General features: G+C 43.2%; 1 protein-coding gene and 1 pseudogene across 1 annotated transcript; both read right to left on the bottom strand.

Annotated features, from left to right (window-relative positions):
- Window positions 1-4,501: 4,501 nt before the first annotated feature.
- On the bottom strand, window positions 4,502-8,017 carry LOC117712082 (olfactory receptor 10A7-like). The gene is made up of 2 exons (XM_034508102.2): window positions 7,843-8,017; window positions 4,502-6,632 (listed from the first exon to the last, which is right to left on the bottom strand). Exon 2 carries the CDS (start codon window positions 6,611-6,613, stop codon window positions 5,666-5,668), a length of 948 nt encoding a protein of 315 aa, XP_034363993.2. The 5' UTR covers window positions 6,614-6,632; window positions 7,843-8,017; the 3' UTR covers window positions 4,502-5,665.
- A 10,218-nt stretch (window positions 8,018-18,235) lies between these two features.
- Window positions 18,236-20,486, bottom strand: LOC117711316 (olfactory receptor 2T29-like; annotated as a pseudogene).
- Between the last annotated feature and the right edge of the window lie 281 nt (window positions 20,487-20,767).

The following is a 20,767-nucleotide window of genomic DNA, read 5'->3' on the forward strand; positions in this document are numbered from 1 at the left end:
AGGTATATGGGTCTTGTAATTGCACCTTTTCTGGTGCTATTTGTAACCCTGCAGTCTGTAAAGCTGTTCTAAGATCATCAAAGCACTGGAGTACCTGTTTTCCATCTTTTCCAGCTATCAAAATATCATCCATTAAATGAATCATGTAGATTTGCTTCCACATAGTTCTAACACCCTCTATGGCAGAAGCCACAAACTTTTGGCACAAGGTAGGACTGTTAGCCATACTCTGAGGCAACACCTTCCATTGATATCTTTTCATAGGTTCCCTAAAGTTTATAGAGGGAACACTGAAAGCAAAACGTTTTCTATCATTAAGATGCAAAGGGATAGTAAAAAAAACAGTCGTTTAAATCTATAACTATTTTATAATAACCTAAAGGTATGGCCACCGGTGTGGGCAGCCCAGGTTGTAAGGCTCCCATTTTAATCATGGTTGCATTAACAGCCCTCAAGTCTTGCAACAATCTCCACTTTCCTGACTTTTCCTAATGACAAATATTGGGGGTGTTCCAGAAAGAGTTACTCTCTTCTAAATGTCCTGCCTGTAATTGCTCCTGCACTAGCAACTGGGCAGCTTGTAATTTTTTGGTGGTTAGGGACCACTGATCCACCCAGATGGGCGAGTCCCCTTTCCAGGTGATGGGATCCACACAACGTCCTAGGGGTGCAGCTGAATCAGTAGCCCCCATCAAAAATACCCCAAGCCTTTTCTTTCATTGTTACCATAAACTTCAGTAGGATGAGTGATCCCATCTTCACTTTTTCCTAATCCTTTCCCTGGGGAAAATCCAGAGTTTATCATTTGAGCTGTGATTACTTCATTAGGGCTGCACATAATCAATCCCAACTAGGATAACAGATCTCTGCCCCAGAGATTAATGGGAAGGCCTGAGATGACATAGGGTTGTATATTTCCTGTATTTCCTTCTTTATCTTTCCACATCAGCACCTTAGAGCTTTGTAGTGGGTTTTGACTTTGGCCAGTACCCCTTAAATTGGTTAAGGTTGGGGTAAGAGGCCAGGTGGCAGGCCAATCACTTTGTTTTAGGATAGTCACATCAGCTCCTGTGTCAACCAAGCCTTGGAATACCTTTCCGTTCAGCCATAGTGTCATCATAGGCTTTTGTTTAACTATGGGCTGTACCCAATATACATCAGAGGAACCAAAGCCTTGATCCCCTCTTTTAGGATTCTTATATTTGTGATTAGTGGGGTATAATGGAAGTAACAATAGTTGAGCTATCCTCCTTCCTGTAGGAATGGTGACTATATTCTGAATTGCCTGTGCCATTACCTTAATCTCACCCTGATAATCATTATCTATAACTCCAGGAAAAAGTTGTAGTCCCTGCATAGTAGCACTGCTTCTTCCCACTATCAGGCCAAACACATTTGGATAGAGCAGTCCAAACACTCCAGTGGGTAAGGCTTGAGGTCCCATTTCTGGGGTTAGTACTGTGTGGGTGGCAGAACTGAGGTCCAGTCCTGCGCTTCCTGGTATTGCTCGACTAAGTTCAGAAAGGGATTGGTGTTTGCTGGTAGGACACTGACTGCTCCATAAGCCTGTTTTGGATTGCGTCAGTTCGGGGACTGGAGTTGGCCCCTGTTCCTGTTTCCCTGATTATGGGAAAGGGTGTTACCTTGTGCATCTTGTTTAGACCTACAATCACTAGCCCAATGCCTTCCACGTTTGCAACGTGGGCAGAGCCCAGGCTGTTTTCTGGGCTGTCTCTGGCTTAACTCATTTTCTACCTTGCAATCTCTTGCAAAGTGTCCAGGCTTACCACATTTAAAATGTGCCTTTCTGTCTTTACTTGCCAAAAAATCCCTTACTGACTGTCCTTGCATGGCAGCCGCCATAGCTAAGCCCTGTTGGTAAGACGGACCTATGTCAGAACAGAGTCTGATATACCCCGTAAGGTCTGTCTTTTTCCTATAAGGTCTAATGGCCGCTTGGCAGGCAGGATTAGCATTTTCATATGCAAGTTGTTTCACATAATCTACACCTGCCTCTGCATTACCAAAAATCCTCCCTGCTGTTGTCATTAATCGATGAACAAAGTCAGAAAATCGCTCATCAGGCCCTTGCCTGACTGTTGTTAAAGATGCACCAGGGTCTCCTTTTACTGGAAGTTTATGCCAAGCCTTCATAGCTGCATTTTGAATTTGAGCATATAAACCTGGGTCATATTGCATTTGGTTATCACTAGAAGCAAATTGCCCTTCTCCTACTAAGGCATCAAAGGACCAACCACTGCCTGCCTGAATGTTTCTCCTAGCTGTCTCTTTACAATTCTCATGATACTCTGATTTCCAAATAAGATAGTCTCCACCGCTAAGAACTGCTCTCACTAACGTATTCCAATCACTAGGAGTCAGCCACTGGTCTGCAACAAACTCTCAAATTGCAAGAGTAGAAGAAGCAGTGGCACCATATTGAGATACTGCATTTTTTAATTCCTTAATAATTTGAAAATTAAACCCTGTGTGATGTCTCCAAGCAACCCCTTGAGTGTCTCTGCTCTCTGATACAGGAAAAGCCTCAGCATCTCCCTCCTGTGGCTGATCTGTAGCTGAACTAAGGCTAGAGGATAGGGACTGCCTTTGGACACCGGGTTGAGGAACATGAAAATCCGGGGGATTTTCGCAGTTGGCCTCTCGAGACATCTTTCCTGTCCTTAATTTTTGTAGCTGATTAATTAAGTCCTGATACTCTTTTTCTGACTCTATTTGTTGTTTAAGAACAGATATTTTTTCCTGTAATTCCCTTATGGGATCTATAACCATCATCTCCATTTTGGTAGCATTTGGAGGTGGAGGTGCATAGGGAGGGGGCAGTTCAGCATCATAAAATTTGACTTCCTCTTCCTCTTGGTCAGCACAATCTGGCTCTGACAAATTGTCATCAACCTTTGGTTGTATTTTGGATTCTAACTTACGCTTTTTATTTTGAACAAAAAAGACAGCATTCAAGAACAAAGGCAGAAAATTAACACATGTGAGCAGCAAACAACAAAACCAAAACAGAGAGCTGAATTCAGGCTGACTAATTTCTTGTCCCATTTTTATTACCTTTCTTGAAGCAAACCAAAACAGAGAGTTGGATTCAGGTTGACTGATTTCTTGTCCCATTTTCCTTACCTTTCTCGACGCAGCAGATTCCTGCAACAATCAACAGATCCTTCTTCTGGTAACGTCCCTCACTGGATCTCTCGTTCTCGATGCCCCACATTCAGGCACCAAAAAATGTTGAGGCCAGGGCTGCCCTGCATTTGGCGGCCACTGTATCCCAGCCCAAGCTGCCACTCCTGTCCGCGGGTCGGGGTTCAGCAAGAGAGAGAGTGAGGACGGACTCAAAGAATGGAGACTAGACAGAGTGTGATTCAATCCCATTTATTCTTCAGTCTCTCTTCCTAGTCCAAGTCCCAAGTCTTGAGTTCCTAGTTCTTAGTTCCTAGTTGTACTCCTTCTAGTTCCTAGATGCATTCCTCTTAGTTGTACTCTTCTGAGTGTCTAATGTCTACTCCTACTCCTAGTGTCTGAATCTCTGTTACTCCAAATTGTTCTGTCTAAAGTGTCTGATTCTCTCCTCTCTCTTCTGTCTGCCTCTCGCCTTTATATGTCTCACTTCTAAGCCATGCCTTTTGGTCACACCTTTAATCATACCCTTAGGTCTTATCTCTAAATCTGATCTCTACACTTCTAAGTCACTCTTAAGTTACACACCTTTAATCTCACACACCCAAGGTATCTAAACCAAGATTATCGGAGTGTGCTCAGCTGTTGTAGGCTATTGTAATCCAAGTCTCATGTCAGGGTATATGGCTCAAGATGGCTGCAAAGCTGATAGCCGCTTTCTGCTAAAAGTCGGCCCCCAACATATATTTACTGTGGAATTTTTTAAAAGATAAACATAAATATCTCTCTGTCTTGCTCTCTCTCTCTCTCTCTCTCTCTCTCTCTCTCTCTCTGTGTGTGTGTGTGTGTGTGTGTGTGTGTGTGTGTGTGTGTGTTTGTATTCTCTTGAGATAGGATCTTACTGTATAGCCCTGGTTCTGCTGGAAGTCCCTATGTAGACTAGGCTAGCCTTAAGCTCACGTAAGTCCACCTGCCTCTGTCTCCAAGTTCTGGGAAGTGTGCCTACCTCACTCCACTGTCACCTTCTGTCTCTGTTTTTCTGTCACTGTACATAAAAGTATAACAAATGCCCTCACATAGAAACAAAGCAAGACTTTTGAATATTTTAGCCCTTGATCTCTTCCTAGAAAATCAAAGTCCATCAAGAAGGGAGGTGCTTCCAGTTAACTACTGGTGCAGACATACAGTAGTCTCACTGGAGATATCAAGTTCCTTGGGCTTTTATTTAACTACCGTGTGATAAGATAGAAGCACACTTTGTGAGGACTAACGGAAAGGAGCCTGAGCTGCTGGAGCCCATGCCATCCGAATTCACAGCGTAGTGTACAATAGAGAAATAAAGGACCTGGACTGCAGAGTGTTTTCCTTAGTTTTTTTTTTAATTCTCATTAATGCACTTCCAGCCCGTGAAAAGGACTATTCACTAGTTTGGAAGCCTCAACAGCCAACAGCAATTAGTAATATGGTAGACAGGGAACAAGGTGACTTTAGAATGATGACATCACATCTCATGTTTACCTTTAAAATGATATGCTCATCTGCATGGGTGCCAGCTTGCCTGGTTTTTTTCAAATAGAAATCTTTGCATGAAGAGTGGTTGAGCCTCCAATTAAATGTATACTTTGTCTCCAAAATTAACACTATTACAATGCCTTTATATGGCCTTCTAAAACATGAATTTGTTAATGTAAGTATATAGAAGTAAATTAATAAAATTACTGTTATTTGTTTTTGTTGGGCTGCCTGTCTACTGGGAGTGTTATGGCTGCTCAGAGGAGGCAGAACACAGAAAGTGATAGGGATCTCTTGGTCTCGTCATCCCTGTAACCAGAACAGAAGATTTCTGGTATAGCCAGAATGTCCAAAGTATTAGAGCTCTGCAGAGGGGAAGCCTGTGAAGTGTAGGTAGCCATGTTCCAGGTATCTCCCAATACCATGGCAACGCCAAGGCGAGTGGCAGTGTTCATTGCCTTTAATTCTCATAGAGCTGGGGTTTGCCTTTACTTTGAGTTCCTCGAGGAAGTGCAGCTGATTAGGAACCAGGAGCCCAGCATTTGTCACAATCTGAGGTCTTATGAATGGAAAGAAAGCTGAGACATCCCCAAGTGTGGTGGCACACATCAGCAGTTGGTCCTCAACACCAACCTGAGCTACAAAACCAAAGTATGAGAGAGAGAGAGAGAGAGAGAGAGAGAGAGAGAGAGAGAGAGAGAGAGAGAGAGAGAGAGAGAGAGAGAAGCATTCAGTAACAACATTCTTGACAGGAAGTCCATGTGTTCATACACATTCTTGTTTCTATTATTCCCATTTGATTGAGCTGACAGATGACACATTGACTCCTAATTACTAACATCAGTATTTACTCATAAAGATGACAAACATGAAAAAAAGTATCTGTGTGTTGGGGGCTGGAGGAGGAGTTCTGGTCAGTTGAAATTGTGACCAGTGAGGTTGAGTCTCACAGACTCTGGGCTTGAACCTGTTAAAATGTTGGTAAACAAACACTGCTTAGCTCCTGAAGATTCTAGAAGGCGATTCTTGTGCTTTTCTTGTATTTCTCGACCACTCTCCTCATGGCACCCTGCACTTCCTTGTTCCGAAGGCTGTAGATGAACGGGTTCAGTGCGGGGCCGATGACGGCATAGAACACAGAGATCAGTTTGTCTCCCTCAGCAGAGTAAAGGGACTTGGGCCTCAAGTACCTGATCAGCCCCGTTCCATAATAGATGCTCACCACAGCCAAGTGCGAAGCACAGGTTGAAAGGGCTTTTTTTCTGCCCTCAGCCGAGTCTATTCTTATCACAGCCAGCAGGATGCGAAGGTAGGAGAGGACAATCAGGAGGAAGGGGAACAGCACAGTGCCAGCCCCTCCAATGGCCATCATGGCCTCCAGCAGAGACGTATCTGCACAGAACAGGTGCAGAAGGATGGGCAGCTCACAGAAAAGATAATCAACAACGTAAGGACCACAGAGTGGGAGGATCGTGAAGCAGAGAGGTATAACCGAGGCACAAAAGCCTGTGACCCAGACTGCCACTGCCAGTGCTGTGCACACCGCCCAGCTCATGATCAGAAGATACCTCAGTGGGTAGCAGATGGCTATGTATCGATCAATGGCCATCACTGCAAGGAGAAAGCACTCGGTCGACTCCAAGAACAGGGTGAGATAGGTCTGAGCCAGGCAGAATGGGTAAGATATGACCTTTCTGCTTGCAAGGAAATTGAAGAGCATCTTTGGAGCCACCACCATGCTGAAGAATACGTTGAGGACAGCCAGGTGGCAGAGGAAGAAATACATGGGTGTCTGCAGAGAGACATCTAGAGCCACTAATGTGACAACAGCTGTATTCCCCAAGCAGTTGGCTAGGTAGACCAGAGAGAAGAAGAAGAAGAGGGGAACCTCAGTCTGGGGTTGATCAGAAAACCCAACAAGGACCAGCTCAGTGATGATGCTGGAATTCTGCGGTCTCATGCCTGCTACTGAGCCATACCTGTCCAAATGAGAAGAAATCAAAGGACCCCACATGAAAAATCTTAGGTCAGATCAGCCCCTCTTCACATTTGTTTTAATGCTGATGGTAACTGTATCCTAAATTTAAAGGATGGTCTCTTCATGAAGCCTTTTCAGATATAAATTTAGCTCACCACACTCCTAACTCTGGGTGACTATTTTTGGCTAATGACACCAGGTCTCATACTTTCACAGGGATAATTTTGCTATTGCTACAACATGTGAAACAGATTAACGCACTCCTCTGTGTTTTGCTAACTGCATGTTTTAATTATCTGACTCTTAAAAGTGAGTTGGAACTCCGGTTTGTTTAAAAAAAAATTTGTCTGACATAATGAGTGAAAATACGAAAGTTGAATTGTTTTTGAGAATGCTGACTTGTTTAAGCAGTTTAAATACTACCTGTCCCATTCCATCTGTAGAGACCAATAGTCTATTTCCTGTAGGATCTGGGAAGGTTAGGTAATTTGTTCAGTTAGATGAACCCAGTGATATCAATTACCAGCCGAATCGAAGCAGAACGAAATTATTTCAACTTCCGTATTTTCATACTAGCTTTTGTTGGCATAGCAACACAACAATAAACAAAACCAAATGATGCTTTTGAGGATGTTTTCCACAAAGAGGTCTGTGAGTCATAAGACATGGATCCCAGTCTTCACTCAGCTACATCCTCCTACCTTAACACAGCTCCAGCCTCTACTAACTCCTGTAACTCCTGGGCGCTGTTGTCAGAGTGTCTCTGTTTTCTCATTTCCTAGTTTAATTCCACATAAAATGCTTTTCTAGATGTTTTTTTTAAAAAAAAAAACCTACTCTCCTCAATCATTTTTTTCTGTTTGAACAGTTTATATCAGTATATCAGAGTGCATGTCACATAACAATAGTAAGAGACAGAGAGAGGAGGAGGGAGAGGGAGGGGAAGAGAGACAGACAGACAGACAGACACACACACACACAGAGAGAGAGAGAGAGAGAGAGCCCTCTGAATGAGGGAGGAAATGAGTTTGGCAGACAAAGTTGGCAAACCTGCCCATCTTCCTGATGCTGGGAAACATGTCAGCTTGTGCTCAGTACTGGAAAACTATAAATGGATTTTTCTGAAAAGAAAGTGTCTTGGCTCCATGTATAAAAGAGGCAGCATCAGGACCACAGCCACTTGCCAGCATGAGAGCGCACAGGTAACATACCCAGACTCTGTTTTCTCTTTGTGATGTACTGCTCATCTGTGAACACAAATACACGAATCTTGTTCCAAAGCTCCCATGACTTTATCATGCTGGTTCTCCACCTTCTCCTTAAACATTTCGTACTCATCTCAACTTCGTGTTTACCAGGATTTTCCTGAGATGAAAATAAATAATGGTACTGTCTAGACATAAATCCAGACTGGAGACTTTACTGAGTTTTAAAAATCCCCATTAAGGAAGCAAAGTTTTAGGTGGGTCCCTTGGGACCCAGTTAACTTCATGCATGAAAAACAAAAGTCAAAAATTAATTGTTTTCCCACTTACTGTCAGTGTCAAACAGTTCATTAATACAATGTATAATTTCCATTCGTGGTGACATAATGAAGCTGCATTTCTTCTGTGAGAAAAGCATCTCAACTTGGATGTTTAAGTGGAAAACAACTGAAAGCCATGTGTTCATGACACCCTATTTTGCTTATTTATAGTTTTGTTTTTATTATACTTATTCAATTGTATTTCCTGCAGGGAATCTATGATCAGCCCTGGTGTACATACACTGCTGTGAACACACACCTCCTCTCCTGTGCTCTCTTTCTCCTCCCCTTCCCTTCATCCCTCTGGTCCCCTTTCATTTACTAACGGTCCATCTTCTATATTCAATGGGTCCACATTTTCTAAGTCTAGCTCCCTTCACTCAAGGTTAACAACTTCAATTAAATCAAAATGTCTACATATAAGATTTGACTCCTGGTGGATGAATGCTCCATGGAGTATCTATACCACATGCCATGATCCATTCATCTGCTGACAGGCATCTAGTCTGGTTCCAAATATCTATTGTGAGTAGTGCTGCAGTGATCACGGATGTGTGCACCTTCATGCCTGCAACTATGTCCCCAGGAGAGCTACAACTGGATCAGATGGTAATGCCAGTTTCCATGTTTAGAGGAACCTTTCCTTTACTGCTCGCTATAATGTCTGCACTGGTTCCTTCCACCTCATGGATTCTTATGTTTGGGCATTTCATGGTTGCTAGGCATCTGGAAGAGCAGCAGGTGTCTCAGTAACTGGACCATCTCTCCACCCACCTCGTCCTTTATTGACTTTTCAATGTACTATTTCCATCCCTTTCCCTCTATCCTTGACACTCCTTCTGGTTGGTCTCAGCGAATAGTGATACCTCCCGTTATGTTTTATTTAACTCATTAACTCATTTGATTTATTTAATTTTCCTATATATCTATATTTTTTCTGAGTTTCTAGTCATGGTGCTGACTTCACCATCCGCAGTGTTGACTTCTCCATCCATGGTGCTGACTTCATCATCCGTCATCCGTCATCCATCATCCGCGGTGCTAACTTCATTATCTGTGGTGCTGACTTCATCATCCACTGTGCTAACTTCATCTTCCGTGATGACGACTCTCATCATCTATGTTAAGGCTTTTTCATGCATTTCTATCTTTCTTCTCTAGACCCTGAACTAGTTTCCTTATTCCATGTTGCTGCTGCTTCCTCCTCCTCCTCCTCCTCCTCCTCCTCCTCCTCCTCCTCCTCCTCCTCTTCTTCCTCTTCCTCTTCCTCTTCTTCTTTGTCTTCTTCTCCTTCTCCTCCTCCTTCTCCTCCTTCTCCTTCTTCATCATCATCACCTTCTTCTTCTTCTCCTCCTCCTCCTTCTCCTTCTTCATCATCATCACCTTCTTCTTCTTCTTCTTCTTCTTCTTCTTCTTCTTCTTCTTCTTCTTCTTCTTCTTCTTCTTCTTCTTCTTCTTCTTCTTCTTCTTCATCATCACCTTCTTCTTCTTCTTTTTCTTCTTCTTCTCCTCCTCCTCCTCCTTCTTCATCATCATCACCTTCTTCTTCTTCTTCTTCTTCTTCTTCTTCTTCTTCTCCTTCTCCTCCTCCTCCTCCTCCTCCTCCTCCCCCTCCCCTCCTCTCCCCCTCCCCCTCCCCCTCCCCCTCCCCTCCCCCTCTCCCTCCCTCTCCCTCTCCCTCTCCCTCTCCTTCTCCTCCTCTTCTTACTCCTCCTTCTCCTTCTTCTTCTTCTTTGTATCCTCTTTAAAATAACAGGCTAGGGTTTTTTTTCATGTAACTTTTTGGATTCTTCACCTGTTATTTTACACATGTCAGTAATGGAGGAGTGCTGATCTTTTTGAGAACCCCTGTTGTCTTGGTTTTGTGTTTTGTCTTGTTTGGTTTTTGTTTGTTTGTTTGTTTGTTTGTTTTCTATTTTTCTATGTGATGGTTTGCATATATATTGGCTTTGTTATTTACAGACTTTGAGTACTTTTTTTTTTTAAATCAGGGAGTTTCCTCTTAAGGACTCAACTCTCAGGACCAACCAGAAAGGAGAAAGCAAACTGCTACAACAATAACAATGTCAAGCTGGACCACATATAAAAATACATATACAATTAATTCCATCCCAGTAACATTATAGAATCCAATAACTATAAAACTCAAATGGTAGACACTAATGAACATGGGTCTATGATGCTAGAAGTCATTTAGGGTAAATGTAGAACCAGATGTGTGGCTGAGATTGAGGTGTGGAGAAAGCACAGGGGACACAAGGAAAAGGACAGAGGTGGGGGGCTTTTATTTTTATGTCTTATTTTATTATAATAATTTTATGTTTTATTTTCTCCTTCCTTCAAGGAAGGAAAGAAAAAGAAAATAATCATCAAAGAATAAAAATGAACAAAATCCCCAATAATAAAACAAGAGCATAAGCAAAGTTAGATACATGTAAGGAAGAGAATAAAATTAAAAATTAATAATTTTTAAAAAGCTATTTTTCATAGATTAAAATGGGGCCAGCAAAATTGCTGACCATGTAAATGCATTTGCAGCCAAGCCTGATTTCATGTGTTTAATCCCTCGGACCCACCAGTGGAAAGAGAGGACTGACTTCCACACATGTACTATGGCACATATATACACCATCCCAACACACATAAATAATTGCAAAGCATTTAGAAATAAGATAAAATAAATATACTAGCAGAAGTATGACTGTGTATGGACATCCATAGCCAATATGTTCCTCAATGGTGGAAGAGATTGAAAACTTTCCTGGTAAGATCAGAAGGAAGACAAGAATCCAAATGGAAAAAAATAAGAAATATCTCTGTTATCAGCCAACTAAAATGAGACTCTGAACTAGCTATTTTTCTTGTTGCTTTACTCTGAAGTGAGAAAAACATCTGAAAAAAGCCACTGAAAAAGGAAGGATTTACTTTGACTTAAAGTCCAATGTGATGCTGTCTCTCATGGTAGACAGAGTACAGTCACAGGAACACTAAGAAGTTGATCATACTGTGTCCCAAATCAGGAAGCAGCAAATTGACAGGAAGTGAGTCAACTGAATTATCCAACTTCAAGGCCTGCCCCCAATGACCCATTCCTCCCGCAAGGTTCCACAATAGCTGTTTAGAATCTCGTAAGATGTCTGTCTTAGTCAGGGTTCCTATTGTTGCAAAACACCACAGTCAAAATACAAGTTGGGAAGCAAATGGTTTATTTAGTTTATACTTCCATATCACTGTTCATCATTGAAGGAAAGAAGTCAGCATAGGAACTCAAACAAGGCAGGAACCTGAAGGCAGGAACTGGTGCAGAGGCCATGCAGTGGTGCTGCTTACTGGCTTGCTTCCTTTGGTTTGTTCAGCCTGTTCTCTTATAGAACCTAGGACTACCATCCCAGGGATGGCACCACCCACTGATCTGGGCTTTCTCGTATTGATCATTAATTGAGAAAATGCCTGACAACCAGGCATTCTGGAGTCAGTTTCCCAATTGACATTCCCTCCTTTCAGATAACTCTAGTTCATGTGTCAAGCTGGCCTAAGACAAGCTAGCACAATATATATATATATATATATATATATATATATATATATATATATATGCATACATTTTTCTACTTCTGATAAACTCCACTGAGATTCTTATCGGGGATTTCATTATATGTTAGATAGCACTGAGATTTTAAAAATATCAACTCTTTCATGAATAAATACGGGTGTTCCTATTTGTCCATTCTCTTTAACTTACATCAACAGTGTCATGTAGTTTTTGATGCAGAGGTCTTCCATTTCTTTAAGCAAATTGATCCCTAAGCATTTTATTTCTGCATTGTAAATGGCATTGTTTGCTTATTTATTTTTGCATTATCCATTGACAGAGTATGAAAACCTACTAATTACAGTGTACTGACTTTGTATCCTGTAATTTTTTTCTGAATTTAATGTGATTTCTAGTATACTCTAGGACACACAGAAGCCCTTATGCTTTGACTGTGAAGTGTATCCCATGGGCTCACACTGGATCCTCGGCTAGTGGCTCTGTTTTGAGAAGTTGTGTAACCTTTAGGATGCAGGAAATTGTGTTTTCTTTACTAAGGTTTGTTTTGCTGCCTATAATGCCATTAATTTTACAGAAGGTTCTATGTGCCATTGATAAGAATGTATGTTCCCTATCTCCTGATAGAAAGTTCTGCAGGTATCCGTGTGAACTCTGTTCCCTTTCCTGATATGTAGTAGCCCTCTTATGATTAGTTTTAAAACCTTCTTTATCATATATAAGAACAGCTAGCTACCCCAGCATGACTGTGGCCTCCATTTGCTTGTCTTAATTTCTAACCTTTGATTCTTGGTTTATAGATGTCATTCCTACCCATGTGTGGTTTTTCTTATTAATTAATTTATCTTCTTTATACTCTGATTTAAGCTTCTCCTCCATCTCCTTCCTCCCAGTCCCTTTCTCTCACCTTCTTGCCCCCTCCCCCTCCCTTTCTCCTCAGAGAAAGGGAGCCTTCCCGTGATTATCAACCTACCTTGGTGTATCAAGTTGGATATCCCAACCTAAATAGAACTAGGCACATCTTTTCCTATTGAGGTTAGACAAGGCAGCCTACTTAGGGGAAAGGGGTCCAAAAGCAGGCAACAGAGTCAGAGGCATCCCCTGCTTCAATTGTTAGGAGTCCCACATGAAAACCAAGTTGCAAACCTGTTACATATATGTAGAGGGCCTAGGTCCGTCCCAGGCATGCTCTTTGGTTTGTGGTTCAATCTCTGTGAGCCCCTGTGGGTCCAGGTTAGCTGACTCTGTAGGGTTTTTTTTGTGTGTGCCCTTAATCCTTCTGGCTCCTAAAATCTTCCCTCCCATCTTCAACAGGATTCCCCAAGCTCTTCCTAGTGTTTGGATGTAAGATATCTGCATCTGTTTCCATCGGCTACTGGGTGGAGACTCTCAGGAGACAGTTATGCCAGGCTCCTGTCTGCCAGCATAGTAGAGTGTCATTAATACTCATAGTAGACTGTCTGGGGTGGGCTCTCTCTCATGGCATCGGTCTCAAGTTGGGCCAGTCATTGCCACATGTGTTTCTTGACCATACTTTTGGGGGTGGTTTATAGAAATTTTTATTTGTTATTTTCACAGAGAAGTTGATTGTTGATTTCACAGAGAAGTTGATTATCACCATGGAAAATGAATCAAGGGGAAGGATGGGATCACACACTTGTATGTTGTAGGTTAAATTAAAGGGACAACAAACCTCGTTGAGATGGAAATGAACCCAAATGTGATGCAGCCAAGATCCAGTCGCTGTTAAACATGATAAATTCTGAACAAGTTACAGAGTGTTAGCTATACAGCTATTTTAGATATACAGTTTTCAGTGTCTCCAGACCACTTCCTGTGCAGATCAGTCTAGTATAGACAATGCATGGTCAAGTGCTCAGTTGTGACTTCAACCCAAGGGCCCTGTATGGCCAACTCAAATGGTAAGAAACAAGAGGGCAAAGAGATTCAGTTTCTTGTGGATGGCAGCCCGATTCTCACTAAGCTTATTCAGATTTATGTTACATCCTAGATACCTGAGTTGGTGCTTATTTTTTTTTTAAGTTTTAAAATATTTTATCTTCTTAGCTATCAATGTATTTTCTTTTCGCTCCACTAATTTACTTATTCACTTTATATTCCAATTGCAGCCCCCATCTCCTGCCAGTTCCCCCTTATGCATCTTCTCCCCATAACCCCTTCCCTGTCACATGACCCCTCCTCCCCTCTCCTTCTCCTCTGAGAAAAAGGAGGGCTCTCATTGGACACCAACCCACCTTGGCACATTAAGTCACTGCAGGACTAGGCATATTCTCTCCCACTGAGGCCAGACAGTGCAATCCAGTTAGGAGAACAGGATCCATAGGCAGGCAACAGAGTCAGGGACAGCCCCTGCTTTAGTTGTTGGGACCAATGAAAACCCGAATGAAAACCAAGCTGCACATCTGCTACATATGTGCAGGGGGCCTAGGTCCAGCCCATGTATGTTCTTTGGTTGGTGGTTCAGTTTCTGAGAGCCCCTAAGTTGACCACATTTTTTAAATCCAACTAGTCTGCATCTTTTCATTGATGTGTTAACTCTATTTGCATTCAAGTTTGTAATTGAGAATGGTTTGCAAATGCTGGGATTTTACTGTTTGCTGTTCTGATTAATGGTTATTACTTTTCTCCCATCCCCGGTAATTAATGTTGGCTGCAGTGTCAGACATAATTGGCTATTTTCCCATCTGCTCTTCTACTGCTGCCATGGGTTGTGTTCTTCCCTGTGTTCTTGTGTGAGACACTATCTCCCTTCTTCCTCTATGGTCAGTAGTCTTGGAAGAATAATCTGCAGTGCTAGCTTGCTTCTCAGGAGCTCCCTTAACTTCTGTTTGTCTTAAACTAATTTTTCCTTCTTCTTCTATTTTAATGCGTCGTTTTACTGGATAAGCTTTTCATGATGGAAGTGTGATTTAATCTGAACAGATACAGCATACACAAATTAAGCCTAAAGGTGTTTGCTAAAAGACTTTAAAGATAAATCCCATGTCTGGCTCCAATGACAATAGAACACTGTGCCTTTATCATTAGAATTACAATTGTTGTCTTCTTGCTATTGTTACACATAATAACTTTGGTATCCCTGTGTCTCCTTTTTATATTTTAATGTGGAATAAAGTGTGAAGACCCAGGCAAAAAGACCCTGCCACTGGGTCAGCACTGGCATCCCACTGCTGTGATTCCAGGTATGGCCAGTAGAGGGAAGAAATCCCAGAAAAGATGTCCGGCAAACCGACGATTTGTTGCTCACCTGCAACAGAAAGACAAGCAAAGAATGAACGCACGGAGGACTTGGGTGGTTAGGGAAGAAGTCGATCAGGAGGGGCCCTTGGTGGAGGAACACACTTAGGACGGGGTAGCAGGGCTGGGGCTCTAAGACATGCACTATGCACAGGGAGCAAAGCAGATTTGCTCTGCTCCTGGGTGTTCAGGCATGTCACTCGCTAGTCTGCTGCTCTGCCCTGGAGGAGTTGAGGTTGGTGAGACTGCCAGGAGTGAGAAAACCAGATAAGGACTACGTCAGGGCGTGGACTTAATCAGAGGTTTGTTCAAGGAAACAGCCCTACCCCTAGGCAAGTTTTTAAGCCGGTCTGAACAGCACATTAAAAAAAAAAAAAATGTAGAGTGGGTAGTATGGAAACCCATACTCACCCATTTCATCCCCTCACCTCCACCTTGGTTTCTCCACGGGCCCCATACTTCAGTCAACCTTGCCTTGTAACTGTCCCAGTCGTCCATATAGTAGTCTAACAGAAAATGTGAGGGAACGGCCAACCAGTGACTGGCCCAACTTGAGAGAGCCTACTCCTGACACTAGTGATGATCCTCTGCTATGCTTGCAGACTGGTAACTGTCTCCTGAGAAACTTCATCCAGCAGGGGATGGAAACAGATGCAGAGACCCACAGCCAAACATCAGGTGGAGCTCAGGGAGACTTGTGTAGGAGTGGGGGAGAAAATTGAGGGAGCCAGGGGGTCAACACCACAAGATGATCTATAGAGCCAACTAACCTGGGCCCATGGGGGGCTCACAGAGACTGAACTACCAACCAAAGAGCATGCAGGGGCTGGACCCAGAAGCCCTACACATTTGTAGCAGATGTGCAGCTGGGGTCCCCTAACAATTGGAACTGGGATGGTCCTAACTCTGATGCCTGTCATTGGATCCCCTTCCCCTGTCTGGACTGCCTTGTTGGGCCTCAGTGGGAGAGGTTGTACCTAGTCCTACTCTGACTTGATGTCCCAGGCAAGATGGTACTGAGGGGGTCCCCTTCTCTGAGGAGAAGGGGGGAGTAATGGAAGGAGGGGTTGGTGAGAATGGGAGGCAGCAACAGACACAGTAGGAAGAAGGGCTTGCAGGGCACATAACTCTGTGCTTTCTACTTCCTCCCTCAAGGACCTCCAGCCCATGGTGGGCTGCTGCCCACATTCCCAGGATTGTCCCCCTCAGTCCCCAAGCTACCATCTGTCATGTCAGCCTTTTCTGGAAGCATCTCCACTGACCAAAAGAGCTGTTTTCAGCATCTCTTATTCCAGTCAGGTCCACAACCAAGACCTGCCATCACTCTCATGGTCAACATCTCAGCCTTTCACGTTCTGAGAGTCAGTGAGTAACGAATTGTGCATGTGTGAACAAATGTCACACTGCCGGTGACACTAGACACAGAGAAGTGCATGGCTCAAAGAAAGAGATTTCCCAAGGTTCCCACATCTCACAATAGACCTGGAGGAGTATAAATTCCAAATGCACTGGCTCATGGGGACACCGTGTGCATGTATACTACAATACTGGCTATGAAGAGGGAGGTGATAGCAACGGAGGCCTCACACACTGAGACACTGATCACTCAAATCACCTCATGCTGACAGGACAGTCTCCACATGGTTACTCCATGGGATTGCCCAGAGTCTCTGCAAAGGCTTTGGGCCCCTGTGGCTGCCAACACAGATCTGTCACTTCCACCACCTGCTGGTTCAGCCTGGGACTGCTATGAGCTTCTCCAGGTGCTCACAGTGGGGATGCCAAGACTTGTGGATGGACAAACAGATCTTCTGCATCTGAAGGAAGAAAGAGAAGGTTGCGGTGAACTCTGGTGAGCAGTGGCAAGCTACCTATGCAGCTGTTTTTTTGGTCACTATGGTAAATGGACGGAAGTTCATCGCTGATTTCATGGGCCCACTTCAAAACTATTATGACTCTCAAGCACATCCCTAGAGTGAGCAGACTGACACATCAATAGTGGGTCTTGAAGGCATCACACCGTGGATTCCCACCTCCCTTCTGTATTCCCCTGGCCTTCCCTCCATCCTCTGAGATCAGTGTCTCTCCCTACAAAGCCTGGATGAACCCCTGTGTCTGCACCTGAGCTCTTCCTTTCAGGCACACCACACTGAGGTCCGGTGTCTAGCACAGTGTTTGCTGTGGCAACAACTTAGTGAGATCCTAGTTTCCAACATCTGGTTCCCACCCTACACCGCAGTCTGAAAGCATTATTGAAATTATAGTTGGTTTTGAGAATGTTTACTGTAGTAATTTCTGACCCCCATAAGCCCATATAAAAAACACACAACCCAGTTATTATAATTATCAGCTATATGCTTAGATTGAGCAGATCTGGTGCTGTATTAACTTATTCCCCAGCTATAAGACCCTTTGCTCCTTGCAGTTTCTCCCGGCCATGTGGTTTTGTTCCATCATGGTTTCCTCCTCCTCTTCTTCCATCTTCTCCCCTCCCTTCTTGTCCTCCTCTTCCCTCTACCTGCCCCCTCTCTCAAAGACCTTCCATCCCACCTTTCCCCTTCACTGCCCAATCACAGGCTCTAGCCTTGATTAACCAGTTAGAATGGGAACAAAATTCACATGAGATCACCTGAATACCTGGTCATGGGGGTAACCCCTCTTGAGAAAGTGGAATTAACATCAGAATACAAACAGCATCAGGACAACTCACAACAGTTCATAATTTGAAATGCATTTATTTGCTAAATACCTATTAATCTCATGAAGCTGCTGCCCATTTCCCTGCCCCCGTTGGTAGGAGGCTTTGATGACTCATTGTAACCACTTTCTTGTTGCTCTTAGGGTCATGTTTCTAGTCCTCCCAGACTCCACTTCAGCAGTTAAACCCATCTAGAAATTTACCAAGTCCTACTTGCCACCAAGGAGCTTTGAGTCTCATTTCTCACTCTGAAAGCAGTGAATGATAAAGAGGGGCTGGAGACATAATCCAGTGCTCCTCTCCAGTTAGTAATCTTTAAAGGTCACAACTAAAAAAGTTATCAAGAGATAACAAACATAAAAAGATGGAAATTATGATGTCAAAATTGAAAATGTAGAGTAAGAGTTAACATTACATTTTGCCTTTTTGGTTTGTGACTAAAATTATTCTCTTTAGAGTAATTATTTTATGAGAAGATTATTTCTTAGTCTCACAATAACTACAAATTAAAATTTTGTACAGAAACTAAAAACAAAAAGAAAAAGCTTTCAGTAATGTTACTAGAGATAAGTCACCTAAGCACAAAAGCAGACAGTGAGAAAAGAGGAGAGGAGGGATGTACAAACATCGGAAGCAGGAGCTGGTGCAAGCCTGTGCTCTTGCTCACAATGGTTACCATGGCTGACTGTGGACATTTATACCACTGGAACACACAGAGCCATGGATACATAAAAGATAAGGCCCAATGTGATGCCCAGATGGAATCCATTTCAGCAGTATTGACATAGTTCAGTTCCCAGCACTCACGCTGGGCAGCTCATAACCACCTGTAAATCAAGCTCCAGAGGATTTGGTAACCTCCTTTGGCCTCTTTGCCACTGCACTCACACACTCACGTGTGCACACACTCTCTCACACACAGACATACATATACTCACACTCCACATACTCACACACATGCTCATACAGTCACATTCACTCAGGCACAGACACATCACACACACACACAAACATACACAAAAACATACACAGAGAGACACATAGGAAACACTCATACACACTCACATACATGCATAAATACACACCAACAACTCACATACAAATATGTACACACAGACACACATGTACACACTAATACACATCCACATACAAACGCAAAAACTCACACAGACACACAGAGACACAAAACAGACACACACAAACAGGTACACACCCGAACTCAAACACATATAAACACAAACATTCACACAAATACCCCACATACACACACACAAAACACGCATATACTTCAAGATAAAAATCTTTGTTTTAAAGCCCAGGAAAATAGTTTAATTGCTGAATTCTAGTGTTATAAGAGTTATGACAATTCTCCCACTGTTCTAGAATATTAAAAAAGAGGAAGGCATTACAATTCCTCACAAGAGGCGGATGTTGTTAGGATACACATAGAGCAAAGAAGCAAATAGTGAAAATCATGGAACAATCTCCAAGATATACATTTATGCCAACTTCTTCACAGAATACTGGCAAATGATATTTAATATTCCATTATTGCTGTGAACAAATGGGACATATTCCAGGAATATCAGCTTATACAATACACATAAAGAAGAAAGTAATGAAACCCATACAATCCTGTCAATACACATAGTAAGCCCATTTTACTGAGTCAGCATCCGTTTCTGATGAAATGTCCTGGTAAACTAGATACAGACAGTCCATATTGCTACAAAATAGAGGTCCTTGATGACAGACAGAAAGCACCATGCTCTCAGGCATATCATGTGAGCAGCCTGCAAATAACATCAGCATGACACCTGGAAAAACAGATGTGTAGAGACACAGAAAAAAAAAACTTCTTTATAAATTACTTACTTTAAAGATTCTTGAAAGAAGAGTTTAATACCCAACAATTTCCTCATAGCCTCTGTGACATTCTTATCCCTAAAACTATAGATTAGTGGATTCAACAGAGGGGTGACTATGGTGTAGAACACAGACATCACCATGTCCTTCTCAGGGGTGTGGAGGGAGGCAGGGAGCATGTAGGTATAGACAGCAGCTCCATAGAAGAGGAGGACCACAGTCATGTGGGAGGAGCAGGTGGCAAGGGCCTTCTTCCTGCCCTCTGCTGAGTTCATCCTGAGAACAGTGAGGAGGATGCATGAATAGGAGGCTGAAATGACTGTCACGGGGATGAGAAGCACACATACATGAGGGTCTCATAGAGCCGTGTGTCTGAGCAAGAGAGCTTTGTCACAGCAGGGACCTCACAGAAGAAGTGATGAATGTCTCTGGAGCCACAGAAAGGGAAGTTCATGGTGATTGGAGTGAGTATGAAGCCATCCAAAGATTCCAGGAGCCAACAGTCAGACAACAGGAGGAGAGACATCCTGTGGTTCATGAGGACAGGATACCGGAGTGGATGGCAGATGGCCACATAGCGGTCATAAGACATGGCAGCCAGAATGGAAAATTCCGAGCCTGCTAGTGTCACATAGAGGAACATCTGCATCCCACAGGCAGCAGCTGAGATCTTGTGGCTCTCCAGGACCTGGTCCATGAGCATCTTGGGCACAGTGACAGAAACGTACATCATGTCCATGAGGGACAGCTGGCTGATAAAAAAGTACATGGGTGTGTGGAGGTGGGTGTCAGAGAGTATCAGCAGGATCAGGAGGGCATTCCCAGAACAGGCCATCAGGAAAATCACAAATATGACCACAACAAGCAGGGCAGGGTGTTTGGATTGACTGAAGAATCCCAGCAGGGTGAAATCTGACTCTCCAGTGTAGTTGCTCATCCAGGTGGTGAGGTCCATGGGTGTCTCCTAGGCAACCAAGAATGCTTTGGAGTTAGTGTCATAAGAATAAGTGCTCAGTGATCTGTGCCTCGACCTGCCTATGCTAAGTTCTCTGGGCCTGAGGATCTAAGGATTGCAAATTACATGTAATTCAACATAATGTGCTACCTGGAAGAAGCCTCACCTTCACACAAGAAGGACTCAGAACTCTAAGAAGCTTGGGCAAGGAACCCACTAAGCTGCTAAATACTGCCACCAGTCCTGCAATCACTCAACCTAGCAATCCTCCATCTGCTCTACCT

This window comes from Arvicanthis niloticus, chromosome 6 (genome assembly GCF_011762505.2).
Source record: "Arvicanthis niloticus isolate mArvNil1 chromosome 6, mArvNil1.pat.X, whole genome shotgun sequence".
Classification (NCBI taxonomy): domain Eukaryota; kingdom Metazoa; phylum Chordata; class Mammalia; order Rodentia; family Muridae; genus Arvicanthis; species Arvicanthis niloticus.

Excerpts from the sequence above, each read along its gene's own strand:
- LOC117712082 (XM_034508102.2), bottom strand. The coding sequence starts at position 6,613 with ATGAGACCGCAGAATTCCAGCATCATCACTGAGCTGGTCCTTGTTGGG.